This window comes from Myotis lucifugus, unplaced genomic scaffold, assembly GCF_000147115.1.
Source record: "Myotis lucifugus unplaced genomic scaffold, Myoluc2.0 scaffold_30, whole genome shotgun sequence".
Taxonomy (NCBI): domain Eukaryota; kingdom Metazoa; phylum Chordata; class Mammalia; order Chiroptera; family Vespertilionidae; genus Myotis; species Myotis lucifugus.
The window spans coordinates 3,983,145-3,998,944 of NW_005871078.1; the positions used below are offsets into that span (position 1 = coordinate 3,983,145).

General features: G+C 40.2%; 1 protein-coding gene across 1 annotated transcript in view; it reads left to right on the forward strand.

Annotated features, from left to right (window-relative positions):
* SLC2A13 (solute carrier family 2 member 13) overlaps positions 1 to 15,800 on the forward strand; it is a gene marked incomplete at its 5' end in the record, with an annotated part of 284,652 nt that overhangs the window by 43,378 nt on the left and 225,474 nt on the right. Inside the window, 1 exon segment of the mRNA XM_014454075.2 lies at positions 9,225 to 9,384. Within this exon segment, the coding sequence (XP_014309561.1) occupies positions 9,225 to 9,384 (160 nt within the window).

Here is a 15,800-nt window from a genome sequence, read left to right on the forward strand (position 1 = left end):
TTACACCTTACACCAAACAGCTGTTGCCCTTAAAACTCCTCCTCAGCCACCACCTTAGTTCCTGCCTTCGCAGTTCATCCAGAGTAGGTTCTGATTGGTTGGTTTCTATGCCAGTTAGTGTCAAAAGCTCCACCTCCTAGGCTGCCATTAGCTCCTCGCAATTCACCCAGATTTGATTCTGATTGGTCGGTTTCTATGCCAGTCAGTGTCAAAAGCCCTGCCTCCTAAGCAGCCATTGGCTCCTCACAATTCACCCAGATTTGGTTCTGATTGGTTGATTTCTATGCCAGTCAGAGTCAAAAGCTCTGCCTCCTAGGCAGCCATTAGCTCCTCGCAATTCACCCAGATTTGGTTCTGATTGGTCGGTTTCTATGCCAGTCAGCATCTCCAGGCCTATCTCCAGGCCTGATCATAGAGGGGGCGCTGATCAGCAGCTGACCTGGGATGCTGGCAATTGGGCTGAACTGCTGACCTCTGGGGGAGAGAGAGAGGCTTGGATGCTGGTGAGGCCCAGAGAGAGAAGCAAGGTCTGATCACCCTGCTTCTCCCTCTGGGCCTCGCCAGCAGCTGCTGCCTCTGCTGATCAGCCCTGACCCCCTCCCCCCCACCCCCCAGAGGTCAGCAGTTCAGCCCACTTGCCTTCTGTATGCGCAGCCTGGCTTTCGGTCGAGCCTTCGGTCGTTTTGGATGTTACGACCCTGGCTTTTTATATATAGAGAGATTAATTTTAAAGCCCTTAATTTAAATTCTTTAAAGGGAGAAAGTGATAAAAGTTTCTCTTGAGCCCTCAGGGTCTCGGTTGCCTCCAGGTCAAAATAATTCACATGCCAAAGTGCTCATCTTGGGGAGGCCTGTTCTGAACCCCTTCAGTGGAATAGGGAAGAAAACAAAACCTCTTCATAGAATCTGCTAAACTTTAACTATCACCAATTACATCCATTTATAAAGCACATAATTCTTAATTTTGTGGAATCTCATATAAACTGTTCTTCATTAGAACAGTGAGTTTTGTCTGGGGAGAGAATTCCATGTGTTTCTCTAAAATAGATTTTGGGGGTGATAGAGCCTTAATGTCCAAGGTTTTTCATAACTGTTCATGTTTGGAAATCCATCAATTGAGGTTTGCATAGTTTGTTTTATTGATAGCAAGGCAGGTTAACAGGGCCTGTAAAATATGTATATTGAATGGATGTGAGCCTAGTGAACATGAGTCTACTACTCTTCCTGATCACCAGCATTTGCTTATTTAGTTCTCCATTTTCATAAAGCAGCTTTATGGGTTCAAATTTGTCTCACTCGAAATTATACAACTAATCACATTTAGTTCCCAGTTTTCTGAGTAATTCATCTGAGCTCTTTAGCATGACACCTGGTGGCAGTAAGTCACATCGCAGGCCTTCCTGCTCCTGGAAGTTCATGTGTGCTAGCTAAGGAAATAGGGCCCAAAAGATCAAGTTCCTGAGAACTTTACAAAGGGTCACCTTCTGAACAGAGGCTTGACACTCAGTCCTGGAGTGCCACATTGCAAAGATTAGGAAGCTTAGATCTGAGACCCACTTGGACGTTAATTTGCGGTGATGTGACTTTCTGAAAATCTCTTCCTGTCTGCCTCTAAGGCTGGGTTTCTGTACTTTCCTAGGGGGGATGATGAATATCTGTTCCGCCTACCTATTGATAGGATGACCTTATGTAATAATGCAAAATGGTGTCATGAAAAGACTTTAGAAATAACATGGTATTCAAGGGTATGGTTGATGCTTGCTGGCTGCTCCTGCTCCGTTTCTTTTTCCAGCAGTTCCTTAAATAGTGCCATTTTTCTGGAGTCAGTTCTAGGCGTTCTTCTCACATGTCTTTTTGGGAGCTCGCCTCCATTCCCGTGGTTCCTGTTATGTGCACCAGCCACACAGAACCACCTTCGGAACTCCAGATATTTGTATAATTCCCAAACCCTGCCTAGCCCAGTCTCAGTATGGAGTTGCATTTTAAAAAGTATAGTCCAGCAAGTCAAAGCAATTGAAAAATAATACTACTCTTGTGTCTTGAAGATTATAATAGCATGTAGAGTGCAACTCAGCAATATTTCTTAAAATCTGTTCTCTCTCACATCCCCCAGTCAAGCTTCAGTCAATCCCTTTGTAATAGGCTCCCAGTGTTTCCCATACTGACTCTGAGCCTCACATAATTCTCTCCAGTCTTTTTTTTTCAGTTGAACTTCTTCCTACAACTAAGATCTTTGATCCATGTTTCCTTTATCTTTTTTTCTCTTGTCTAGCATGAAAACAGCTCAAGAACTAGGCTGACAAAGACCAAATTTTTCCTAAGGATGAATGAGAGGTTGCTTATTTTGGCAGAGGCCCTTATTGGGTAGGAGAAGAGAGGGAGGTTGGAAACATTCGAATGTAAGTAATCTATATTCCCAGCACACTTAGAGTGGTCTGCTTGCTGTCTGTATACTTCACGAAGCACCTCTTTCTTAACCTAAAACCTGACCTGATTATGGTCCACCCACACTTGCTTCTCCTCCAGTATCCCTTATCTTTATGAAAAGCACCCATCAAACTAGTGGTTTACTTTGGACATCTGAACATCATCCTTGAATTCTTCCTGTCCTCATCCTTCACATTCCATCCAAATTATCTTTAGCCTAAGTACAAAATACATAATTCTAGGAACTCTCCTCTTTACTCCATTTCTAGTGTTGTCATTACTCATTGCTCTCCTACAATCAGTTTTCCCTACTCCACCAAAGTGATGCTTTAACACATAAATCTGATTGTGACTTTTTCTCCTTTACATTATTCGAAGTCTTCTTAGTACCAAACCCTTAATATAGCTTCTGCAATTGTGAATTGTCTGGTTGGTCTCAGCCCACGTCTCCAGAAATCATCTCCCTCCACAGGATGCGTTTCTTCCTGCCTTAAGGCTTTTGTCTAAGCTGGTCTGATTGTCTAAATATATCTCACCTTCCACAAGCCCACCTAGCTTAGCTTCCTCATTCCCCTGATCTTGGCTTAAATATAGCCACATCCAAGGCGTTTCTGATTCCTCCTCCTGTCCCTTTGTCATTCATGTCCCCCACACTTCCCCTTTGGTATGACCCATCACACTCAAAATGTAATTACTTGCTCAAACACATTTTTCTCAGCAAATCCTCAGGACAGAGGGCATGTCCTTCTCCTGTTAGAGCACTCTGTCCCCAGTTCTTAACACAGTAGCCAGCTTAGGTCAGGGATTCAGTGGATGCTCGCTGCTAAATGGATGCTACTTCTATGATCTGTGCCCTGTATGCCTCTCCCAGTTCATTTCTACACATATTTTGCCTCACACTTTCTGTGCAGCCTTTGAGAAACCCAGGCCGTTTTATATTTTTGTAAGCTCATGCTCTTTTCTGCAGAGTTGTCTGCCCACCCTTTCCTCGCTATCACCTAATCGTTGTCAGCGTGCAGTAATGTCAGCATCGAAAGATAGGATGCAGTGTGTAGCTGTGCTGTGACCTTTACCATGTTACTTTGAAAGTTTTTATTTGGCTGGATGTGTTTTTGAGTAGTCTTTGTGTGTTGCGTCCTTTGGGGAAGGGACCTCATTTTATTTATGCATTATTTTGATAATTCCAGCACTTAACACAGGTCAGACTGAAATACTACTGATATTATTAACTGCTTTCTGTATGTGAGGCACGTTTTAAGTGCTTTATTCTATTAACTCATTGAATTTTCCCAACTTCTATGGAAGAGTTACTTTTATTCTCTCTATTATATAGATGAGGAACTGGAGACCCAGAAAGGTTAAGTTGTCCAGACTTAACCAGCTGGTATAGGGCAAGGCTGGAATTTAAACCCACTGGTTGCAGAGCCTGCCCTCATCTGTGGTGGTCAGTCAGTGGAGTCTAGTGCTTTCAAAAGCGGGTTCTGGATCTCATTGTCTGCTGCGAATTCTAGTTCTTCCACTTTACCTACTCAATTGTGAGACTTGAGGTAAAGTCCTTCTCTGCAAATGGGCATAATTATTTGTCCTTTAAAGGGATGTTCTGAGGATTAGATAAAATAATCGGTTTATGTAAAGTATCTAATGCAGCAGTTCTCAACCTGTGGGTCATGACCCCTTTGGCGGTCTAACGACCCTTTCACAGGGGTCACCTAAGACTATCCTGCATATCAGATATTTACATTACGATTCATAACAGTAGCAACATTGCAGTTATGAAGTAGCAACGCAAATAATTTTATGGTTGGGTCACAACATGAGGAACTGTATTTAAAGGGCCAGAAGGTTGAGAACCACTTATCTAATGGAATGTAAGTAGTTGTAACAGTGCTAAGTCACTGTGAGCACCCATTAGACAGATCTTTTAGGGTTCTTTCCAACAATTCATCGAGTCTGTCTTTTTACAGTTCTTCAATCTTTTCCCTCTGTCATTATCTGTTACTTTTCATTGTTGTGGTGTTTATTTATTGTATTTTATTTTTTTTGTTAATCTTCACCCAAGGATATTTAGAGAGAGTGGAAGGGAGGGAGTGGAACAGAGAGAGAGAGAAGAGAAGCATTGATGTAAGAGAAATAAATCGACTGGTTGCCTCCTGCACCCACCCCGACCAGGGCCAGGGATTTAGCCTGCAACCAGAATTGAACCTGTGACCCTTTGGTCTGAGGGCCAACGCTCTATCCACTGAGCCAAACCGGCTAGGGTGTGGTGTTTATTTTTAATCAACCTTTATAAGGGTCTGGGGACATCTCTGAAGTTCCTATTGAGTAAAATCGATGAGCTTCATAACAAACATGTGCTGCCTAAAGCCACGGACCAGATTTCCACACTCCCATCTGCGGGCTCGATGGCTGAGTAAATATCTCTGCCTAAAGACAGCAACTGAATTCTTATTTACAGCCAGACCAAAGCAGAAAAAGAAATCCAAACCATCAATGACTGTTGTCTGATTTTTAAAAAGTTTAATAATAAAAGAACTAAATGGAATATCTAACATTTGCTGCAGGTGTTTCCTCTTTCCAAGTTAGATGAAAGCCATTTTAGGGTGGGCTGTGCTATTAAATTGATTAGCTGTCAGATGGAAATTTTTAGCAGTTTAGGCGCTGATTTAATTGTACAGACTACAGTACTTTGCCTACTAACTCATGTTTATTATTTCATGAAACTCATACAGTCATAAGAAACTTTTCATCATTGCCGTGTATTGACAGGGACTAACAACTACAGAGTATATAATTTACTGGTCTGAATTCTGTGCGAGACTAGTAACTACTTACCAGTAGTTATGCAATAATACAGTGAATGTTCCAGAAGCAGGTATATATTACTTAAAGAAATTTTGTCTCTGTCCATTTTATTCACTTTGCTCAAAGATAGAACAAAGTAAATAAATGTATTTAAAATAGGTGAAATTGGAGACAATTGTGGCATCAGGAGGGAATTTAATCCATGGAATACATACCAGGAAGTCTAAAACACTCGATAGAGGTGGGCCTCTCTGACTGCCTACATAGAGTGGGACATAAGGGAACTATAGATTTATAGTGCCAATAAACAAACACAAATCAGTTACTGAGAAGCACAACTATTGCAGTTCGAGAGACAAGAGAGAAATGTCTCTTGTTGTCCAGAGTGGTAAACAGTACCGTCAACAGCCCCTGTCGGGAAAACACATCAACAGATTTCTTAGTGCAGCCAGCTTCACTACAAGCTACTTTTGGGCATCATGCATACCAATTCATTAAAAATCATTCTAGATGCATCTGTTATGCAACCCATTGATGTTCTGATTTAATCTTGGGTTTATAGTATCTACAGATATTTTTTCTTAGTTAATCCTGATTTTTTTTTTCTCTGAACTACTGGTGAGTATTGATTAGCTACTAGTTTTAGGTTAAAAATTGAAAGTGCCACTGGGAAGTGAGCTAGATAATGGCCAGCAAGGCCAAGATTTTCTTTAAGAAATGATTTTGGATTGGCTCAAAATTGTGGCCTGTAGAACTGCAGTTCTATAAATACATGGTGAACATCAGGATCACCTGAAGGATTTTGAAAAGACAGGCTCATCTCCCAACTCTGTAGTCGTCCGGGGTTGGTGAGGTGAGGAAATCTTTATTTAAAAAAATAATAAAAATGCTACATAAATGGTTCTAGTGATCAATGAAGTTGGAGAACTACTACCATAGATTATGCTGCATTGATTTTAGCTAGAAGAAAATTTAAAACAGGTATAACCAAATACATCTAAACCATAAAAACTGTCTATTTTATGGTTAAGAGCATCTGTTTTTTAAAACTGCAAATTCCCAAAGTACTATCCATTGTAAACTATTTCTGAAATGTACACCTAGACAATTAAGGTGATTTAATGTATGGATCTCTTATTAGTAAATCAATTAAGAGTTTTGGTGTGTCTGCTGGAAATGATGACTTTGAATAGTCACTATGTATTAATAATTTTTAAAAAATCTTTATTCAGATTATTACAGATGTTCCTCTTTTTTCTCCCCGTAGCTCCCCTCCACCTGGTTCCCCCCCTTGCAATCCAGGCCTTCCTCCTCCCCCCCCTCCCCCCTGCACTGACCTTGTCCATAGGTGTAAGGTCTTTGTCCAATCTCTTCCCGCACCCCCACAACCCCTCCCCCCCCGAAAATTGTCAGTCTGCTCCCTTTCCATGCCCCTGATTCTATTACATCCATCAGTCTATTCTGTTCATCAGGTTTTTTATTCATTTGATTTTTAGGTTCACTTGTTGATAGATATGTATTTGCTGTCACTTCGTTCATAATTTTTTAATTTTACCTTTTTCTTCTTCTTCTTCTTCTTAGAGAATACCCTTCAGCATTTCATATCATACTGGTTTGGTGGTGAGGAACTCCTTTAGCTTTTTCTTGTCTGTGAAGCTCTTTATCTGACCTTCAATTCTAAATGATAGCTTTGCTGGGTAGAGTAATCTTGGTTGAAGGTTCTTGCTATTCATCACTTTGAATATTTCTTGCCACTTCCTTCTGGCCTGCATAGTTTCTGTTGAGAAATCAGCTGACAGTCATATGGGTACTCCCTTGTAGGTAACTATTTTTCTCTTGCTGCTTTTAAGATTCTCTCTTTGTCTTTTGCCCTTCACATTTTAATTATGATGTGTGTTGGTGTGGTCCTCTTTGGATTCCTCTTGTTTGGGGTTCTTTGCGCTTCCTGGACTTGTAAGTCTATTTCTTTCACCAGGTAGGGGAAGTTTTCTGTCATTATTTCTTCAAATAGGTTTTCAATATCTTGCTCTCTTTCTTCTTCTGGCACCTCCATAATTCGGATGTTGGTACTCTTGAACTTGTCCCAGAGGCTCCTTACACTATCTTCATATTTTTGAATTCTTTTTTCTTTTTGTTTTTCCGGTTGGGTGTTTTTTGCTTCTTCGTATTTCATATCTTTGACTTGATTCTTGGGATCCTCTAGTCTGCTGTTGGATCGCTGTATATTATTCTTTATTTCAGTCAGTGTATGCTTAATTTCTGATTAGTCCTTTTTCATATCCTTGAGGGTCTCACTAAATTTCTCTGAGGTTTCTAGAAGATTCTTGAGTAACCTTATAACTGTGGTTTTGAACTCTCTATCCAGTATTTTTATTTCATCCATTTCTTTCATTTGTGACTTTTTCTTTGTCTCTGCATTTTGGCTGCTTCCCTGTTTTTGTTTCTATGTACTGGGTAGCTGCTAAGTCTCCTTGAGTTGATAGATATGGCCTTGTGTGGTGGTATCCTATAGGGCCCAGGGGCTCAGCCTCCCCAGTCACCTGAGGTGGACGCTCTTGGTGCACCCCTTTGTGGGCTGTTTGCACAGTCTTGTTGTAGTTAACGCTTGATTGCTGTTGGTATCACTGGGAGGAATTGACCTCTAGGCCAGTTGGTTGTGATGACCAGTTGTGTCTACACTGGAAGATCGGTTGCGTAGGAGACACCCTTATGGGGCAGGACTTTCTTCAGTGGGGCTTTGGTGCTCACTGAGTCTGCCCCTTGAGTGTGTCTCTTATGGATGTGAAGAGTTGTAATCCAGTATGGTCTCACTCTGACCACTGGGTACACTGGCTCTTGGATCTCCAAGGAGATGCAAGGTCAGCCACTGTCTGGGGCCGCCCAGCAGTAGCTACAGAGACATCTGCAGATTCCTCCTCTTTGTATGGGGTTTGGAAGTGCCCAGATGATGCCCAGCTGTGAAGCAAGGCAGGCTGCTGCTTCTGGCCTTGGGCCTTCTTTTGGAAGCTCTGGGACTCTCTGACCCAGCTGCAGTTTGACAGGTTTTAATCAGAGGAAGGACAGGCCGTTCATATGCAAAAGCCAATGCACACAGCTTGGGTGGGCTTGCAAATTGGGTAGGGCGGGGTCTCTGGGAATCACCAGGGTGGAGCAAACAGCAGTGGCTGCCAGTCAGCCTTGCACCAGAGAGGTCCCCGGGTCTCCATGTCCCGTGCCCCCCATGCAGGAACAATGATCACTGCGAGCACCTCTGAGAGAAGCCGCCCTCGCATTCCTGCCCCGATGCCAGACAGTCCAGTTTCTCCCCATATGTGTCTGGGTCCCCAGAGTCTCGCCTGGAACGAGTTTAGAACAAGCGGGAGCTTGTATCTCCCTCCCGATTAAAAGAGCAGTACATCCAGGTGACAGCACATTCCATGCCTCCACACCTCTTACCAGTCTCAATGTGCTTTCTTCACCACTCTAGTTGTGGAACTTCCATTCAGCCAGCTTTCCTGAGGTTCTGGGTGGTCGTTGTTCTGCCTTTTAGTTGTAATTTTGATGTGGTTGTGAGAGGCAGCAAGTATAGGTGTTTACCTATGCCGCCATCTTGGTTCTCCTCCTCATTAATAATTTTTTATTCTCACCATTGTCTAATTACATTTTCCATATAAGGCTAAAATATTTCAATAATTAGATTCAATCCAGGGAGCATTTTCCCATTTTTGGACCTTAAAAAATTATAAAACATACTTCGATGCATTCTAAAGTTATCTGAGATCTCTAGAGGCACTTCAGATAATATGAAAAATGATACTCAGAGACTGATATCTTGCATACATCTTTACTTATCTGCAGTAGTCACCAGTTATAAAGAGAATCTTTAAATATGTGGTGGACCTTGTTAAAAGTAGAGCACCAAGCTTGATTTGTGTCCTAATCTAGCATTAATATTTATAACAACAGAAGAAATCTTGAGAAAGTGTCTTATGTTTACTTTTCATTGTTCCTTACAGGCATTGCTTCTATGACGGTGCCAGTGTACATTGCTGAGGTCTCACCACCCAACTTAAGAGGTCGATTAGTCACCATTAATACCCTCTTCATCACAGGAGGCCAGTTCTTTGCAAGTGTTGTTGATGGAGCCTTCAGTTATCTCCAGAAGGATGGATGGAGGTCTGTAAACAATTCTTACAGTTAATTTTCAAATAAATCATGATATTAGGGGATGGGAGGACATTGAGAAATGAGAGGAAAAAGATAACGGAGTATTTTGAATCATTATAGCGAATTTCTAAGAGGGTGGCATTCAGCAAAATTGAAAGTGGACAAGAAGATGATACTTATTTTAATGACAGATAAGGAACCTACCATTGAGAATTGATATTTACAGAGTTTTTTTTTTTTTAGCATTTAGGTGACATTTCTCACACTGTGTGTAATCTTTTGCAATATTTGTTTAAAAATGAATGCAGCAATAAATATGCATGGAGTTCTTGAATGGTATCAGTGATTATCAAGCTGTTTATGAACTGCAGATAAAGCTAACATCTTTTGGATTTAGGAGGCTACACATTCTGATTTGAGTGAAAGAAAACCCAGTCTTTAAAGCTATAAATTTAGCTATACTATGTAAAAGATGTTGATATATATACATTTAAAAGACACGAATTATTTTTTTTTCACTATTTGGTTGATTTTGAATCAAAAGAGATGAGAAAAATGTTTTTAAAACTGCTTTAAAATACATTCAAATTGAATATTGTAAAAACAAACTAATTTTAAGCTTAAAGATAGTATAGGCTCTAAATTTTTATATCATAGTATTCAAAGCAACAAATTCATGTAAGTGTTCCAGGGAGATTTTATTAAAAGGCATAATAGGCTGCACAAAATTCTCTATTTATTGAGCATCTAATCTGTATAGATCCAGGGAATAAAATATTGAACAAGTCATACTCTAATATTTATTTGCATGGTGATTACAATATTGAAATCAATTCTTTTTTAGAAAATTTTATTTGTTTTTTTGTTGTTTTATTTTATTTTATTTATTTGTTGATTTTAGAGAGAAAGAGGAAGGCTGAGGAGAGAGAGAGAGAGAGAAAGAGAGAGAGAGAGAGAGAAACATCAGTTTGCCATTCTACCTATTTATGCATTCATTGGTTGCTTCTTGTATGTGCCCTGGCCAGGGAAGGAACCTGCAACCTTTTACTGGGACGATGCTCTCACCAACTGCGCTACCCAGCCAGGGCTTGAAGTTCATTCTTAACAGTTTAAGAAAAAGAATTAAATTCATTGTGGATGTAGGGAATTAAACTTGTATGTAAGCAGCACAATAAATCATATGGCTTAGGATGAGCCATTAAAAACTTAGCCTGAAGTTTTATTAAAAGTCACCTGAGAAAACTCATTGAAGCCAATTAGGACCTATATTTGTCAGGACCATTAAAGAGAAGACACAGTTCTTAAGAAACATTAGCTCTGCCTGCCTCTGTTGCTAAACTGCTTTCTACCTTTCTCTGCCAAAGTGAGAAATTGCTGGGAAAATTAAGAAGCAGGAAATTTCATCCCCACCCCCCAATTATGTAGATGAACAGGAAGAGAGAGATGATAACTTATGAGCATAACCTAATATTTTGAGTTTTTCTTGGAAGCTCAGTAGAAGTCATTTAGTCTTTCATTCCCACATGTCTTTAAGATCTGAACCATCTATTTACATTTGGTTTAAAATTTATTAATGTAACTAATATAGCGATACATATATACTATTATGAAAAATCTATTTTTAAATGTAAATCCAAAGAGTATAACCCATGTTTTTGAGTTAAGTATAGCAATTTAGATATTTGTTTTTTCAGTACTGGCTAGGAAAGAAAAAGATTTTACAGTAGTGAATCTAACCTATGAACATGGTGTGTCTGGGTGGAAGTGGAGGTCTTGGGACAGGCATCATTAGTGAGAACACTTTTCAGGGGCAGGGTAACATGGTTATAGCCAGACCTGGATTCCTGTCTGTTTTCTTCCACTCATTGCCTACGAACCTTAGACAAATTACTTAGCTCCCCTGATCTTCACTTTGTCAGTATAAAAAATGGGACCAAAAATACTGGTCTTATAAGATTGTCCTGGGATCTAAATTAATTATCCTATATAATGAAAGCCTAATATGCGAAGTATCCGACCATTTGTTCAACCGTTTGACCAGTTGCTATGATGCACACTGATCACCGGGGGCAGATGCTCTGACTGGTGAGTTAGCTTGCTGCTGGGGTCTGGCCTATCAGGACTGGGCGAGATGGGCCAGACATGCCCTGGAGCCCTCCCGTGGTCCCTCCCCAGCCAGCTGGCCCCGATCGGGACTGGGCAAAATGGGCTGGACATGCTTTGGAGCCCTGCCGTGATCCCTCCGCAGCCCCGATTGTGCACTGGTGTGGTCCGTCAGCCTGGCCTGTGGGAATCAGGCTGAAACTGGCTCTCTTACATCCCCTGAGGGGTCCCGGATTGCGAGAGGGCGCAGGCCAGGCCAAGGGACCCCACCGGTACACAAATCTTCGCACCGGGTCTCTAGTTATATATACAGTACTCAGCCCAGTGCTTAGCACATGGCAAATACTCAATAAATAATGAATCACATTACTATTCTGATAAATGAAAAAAGGTGAGTGCTACTATAGGTAAGTTGTAAGGGAGGTTGAAGGAAAAGACATACTATGGCCTATGTGTTTTGTTTTTTTATCGGTAAAGATGGGTCTTGGAGTTGATAGGTGTAGAGATCTAGAGATCTAGAGAAAAAAGAAGTTACTGCTTATAGCTACTGTAGAAAGTATAAGATGGAAGAGCCTAGAGACAGAAATGATTTTTTCAATTGACCGTGGGATCCCAGCTGAAGTTGGAGCCATATAGTTTGCAGTAAAGCCAAATAGTATACCTGTGTGAATTTTTTCCACAATACTGGAGACCCAGGGTGAAACAATAAATTAAGAGGATGGGACACCTAACTTCGACTTGTATTCAGACTAATGCATTAACATACCAGGTCACTTGTACCCACTTAATTGTTTGCACGAATACACATTAACTTATGCATACGTGCAAACATGTTTCCTTATTATACAGGTGAATTTTATGTGTTATTCTCTTTTACTATTTAGCATCCTTAGCAGTATCTTTATTTGACTCCTGGGCTAATAGGAGTGTGGCTACAAGCAAATAAAGATTGAAGTGGTATCTTAGCATCAATTTGAGAATTTTCAGCAATTATATCTAAAAAATAATTATTACAATTTTTACAGTAGTGATCAGATTAAGACATACAGAAGATCAGACTGATTAATCAGCTTCTTAGATTTTGATGCTGTTGAAAGACTAACTCACCTTTTGTGCCAGATGGGTCAAAGCTTCTGTTTTCTTATTGTTTGGATGTCATAAAAATAAATTGTTTTCTGCCTAACTGGAAGATTAGTTTTCTCAGAAAAAAATGAATTGCCTGTAGACGATTGAAAAAGTTGGCATGTTTTAGCACTCCAGTGTTATAATACATTCTATGCTGGGAAGAATGTCATCTGGTTTCATGAGGAAAGGGGAATACATTTTTTGAAGATATCATTAAAGATTAGATTTTTTAAAATAATATTATTGAGATATAATTCAGATACCATTAAATTCACCCATTTAAAGTATACAATTCAATACCTTTTAGTGTATTCTCAGAGCTGTGTAGCCATCACCATTTTCAAATTTAGAGCATTTTCATTACCCAAAAAAGATAATTTCCCCCCTTTGGTTGTCTCCCAGCTCCTCCCAGCTCTGGGCAACCATTATTCTACTTTTTGTCTCCATAGATTTCTTATTCTGAATATTTCATCTATCAATATATGTGGTCCTTTGTGACTGTCTTCTTTCACTTAGCATTTTTTCAAGGTTCATCCGTGTTGTAGCATGTGTTAGTATTTCATTTCTTTTTATTGGCAAATAATGTAGATGTACCACATTTTGTTTATTCTTTCATTAGTTGATAGACATTTGAGTTGTTTCCACTTTTTGGCCATTATAAATAATCCTGTGAACATTTGTAGACCTATGTTTTCAGTTCTCTTGGCTGTAATCTAGGAGTGGAATTGCTAGGTCATATGGTAACTAAGCTTAGCCTTTTGAGGAAATGCCACACTCTCCTAGAAAGGGTTACATATTTCCACTTAGCAGTGTATGAAAATTCTAGTTTTTCCATATCCTACTAAATACTAGATATGATAGTGTTTATAAAGATGGCAGAAGTAATTCAGTAGTTAATAATCCTATATAATAAAGAGGTGATATGCAAATTGACCATCACTCCAACACACAAGATGGCCGCCCCCATGTGGGCACAAGATGGCCATCAGGGGAGGGCAGTGTGGGCTATCAGACCATCAGGGGAGAGTAGTTGGGAGGACCCAGGCCTGCAGGGGAGGGCAGTTGAGGGGGACCAGGCCGGCAGGGGAGGGCAGTTAGGGGTGACCAGGCTGGCAAGGGAGGGCAGTTAGGAGTGACCAGGACGGCAGGGGAGGGCAGTTAGGGGCAACGGGCCAGCAGGGGAGCAGTTAGGCGTCGATCAGGCAGGCAGGGGAGTGGGTAGGGGGTGATCAGGCTGGCAGGCAGGTGAGCAGTTGGGAGCCAGCAGTCCTATATTGTGAGAGGGCAGTCGGACATCCCTCGAGGGGTCCCAGATTGGAGAGGGTGCAGGCTGGGCTGAAGGACACCCCCCAACCCTGTGCACAAATTTTGTGCACCAGGCCTCTAGTAATGATATAAAGTTTTATCACTGGTTGCCTTTTTCTGTGCATAGATATATATATCTATGTGTGTATATATATTGATTTTAGAGAGAGAGGAAGAGAAGGGAGAGAGAGATAGAAAAATTGATAAGAAACATGGATGGGCTGCCTCCCTCAAGCCTGCAACTGGGGATTGAGCCTGGGAATTGAACTGGTGACCTTCTGGTTCATGAGTTAATGCTCAACCACTGAGCCACACGAGCCTAGCTCTGTGCTAATATTTTTTAATCTTGCTTATTGAACATAGTGAAATGTACTCACTACACCTCAAGCGAGAAAGGTTCTCTCTCTTTTTTTTTTAATTGCTGAGGTAAAACCTTGCATGTAACAGCCCCTCAATAAATATATGTTAAAGTGAATGTAACATCCACCACAGTAGTCTAAAACATTTAGCTGGGCTTGCCACTGCTAAATGCTTCACATCCTCCCCATTTCCTACAGGAAAAAACCAATTAAGCTCTTTATCATGGCTTGTAGTGTAATCCATTATCCAATGCATACCTCCTTTTCTAGTTTTTTGTAACTCATCTTTGCCTCCCTCCCTTCTTTATGTGACAGCCATGCCTATTAACTCTATATACCAATTGCACCATACTTTCTCATGTTTCTGCGTGTTTTTTCTTTCTTCTATTCACTTTACCTATAAGGCCTTCCTACCCTATCCTGGTTTAATGGTCCAACTGCTTTTTCTTCTTTAAATCTCTGATTATATGTCATGTGAAGCTATCTTTGTTCCTTTGTTCTTTCATAAGACTTTGTATATAGTTTTGATTTTATACTTACCATTTATTTTGAACTAGTTATTGTCTATCTCCTCTAATTTGCTTTGGAGCTCCTGAATGTCATCGACCGTGTACTCATTTGTAAATTTAGGAAAGGCCTTGGAACATAGCAAATACTCAATAAGTGTTTATGGAACTGAGCTGAATTGATTGGGCTCTGGGGAAGGGACTCTTAACCAAAGTAAAAAGACATTGATTATAAACCAAAATGCCAATTCATTAATTTATGCTGAGGAATACGTATACTTTATAGATAGCTGAAAAACTAAATTATTAATCATAAGTGTTTCTGACTGAGCATAAAAATAAGAGAAGGAAAATTAGTTTCTGAGTCCAGGAACATTTCTGTTTTTCAAAATAACATACCTTTCTGGGTCCCAGAAGACTTTTTGTCCTTTTCTAGTGCACAGAGCTGGTTTTCAAATAAGTATTCTATATTTATAATTACATAAACCATAATGTGGTTTATATGAATAAGAATGGTATATCTATAGAGGGGCTAGTTTCTTTCCTTTCATGTTAATTTTTTACTCTTTTTTTCCCCTCATTTAATTTTTAAAAAAATTGAGTTCTCTTATTCCACCTCACTAGCCTATGTACAACCATTTGTTAAGTGTCTGAGTGTGCTAGATATTGTCATCATTTATGCGATACTTTTTTTTGCTAAAGAAGTAAAATTTGAGATGAGTGTTGAATGAGAAGCACAAGTATTAGTGCTAGCAACATCTATATGAGAGATTTTTGAGAGTATTTTCCAGCTAATCCATGGACAACATGAGACTCATGCTGAGCTTAGAAGAATTGGTGGGATTCATGTAGACAGAAGTAAAAATGGGTGCAGAGTGTAGGCTAAGTGAGAGCAGGCAAAGGAGACCTGAAGGTGAGGTGGTTATGTACATGATACATTAGGGCCAGCGTCTAGAGGTGGTGAATTTGACGTAAGGGCAAAAAGAAGCTATTTTTTTTTTGTGTGCAGGGCATGCAGTAATAAGAG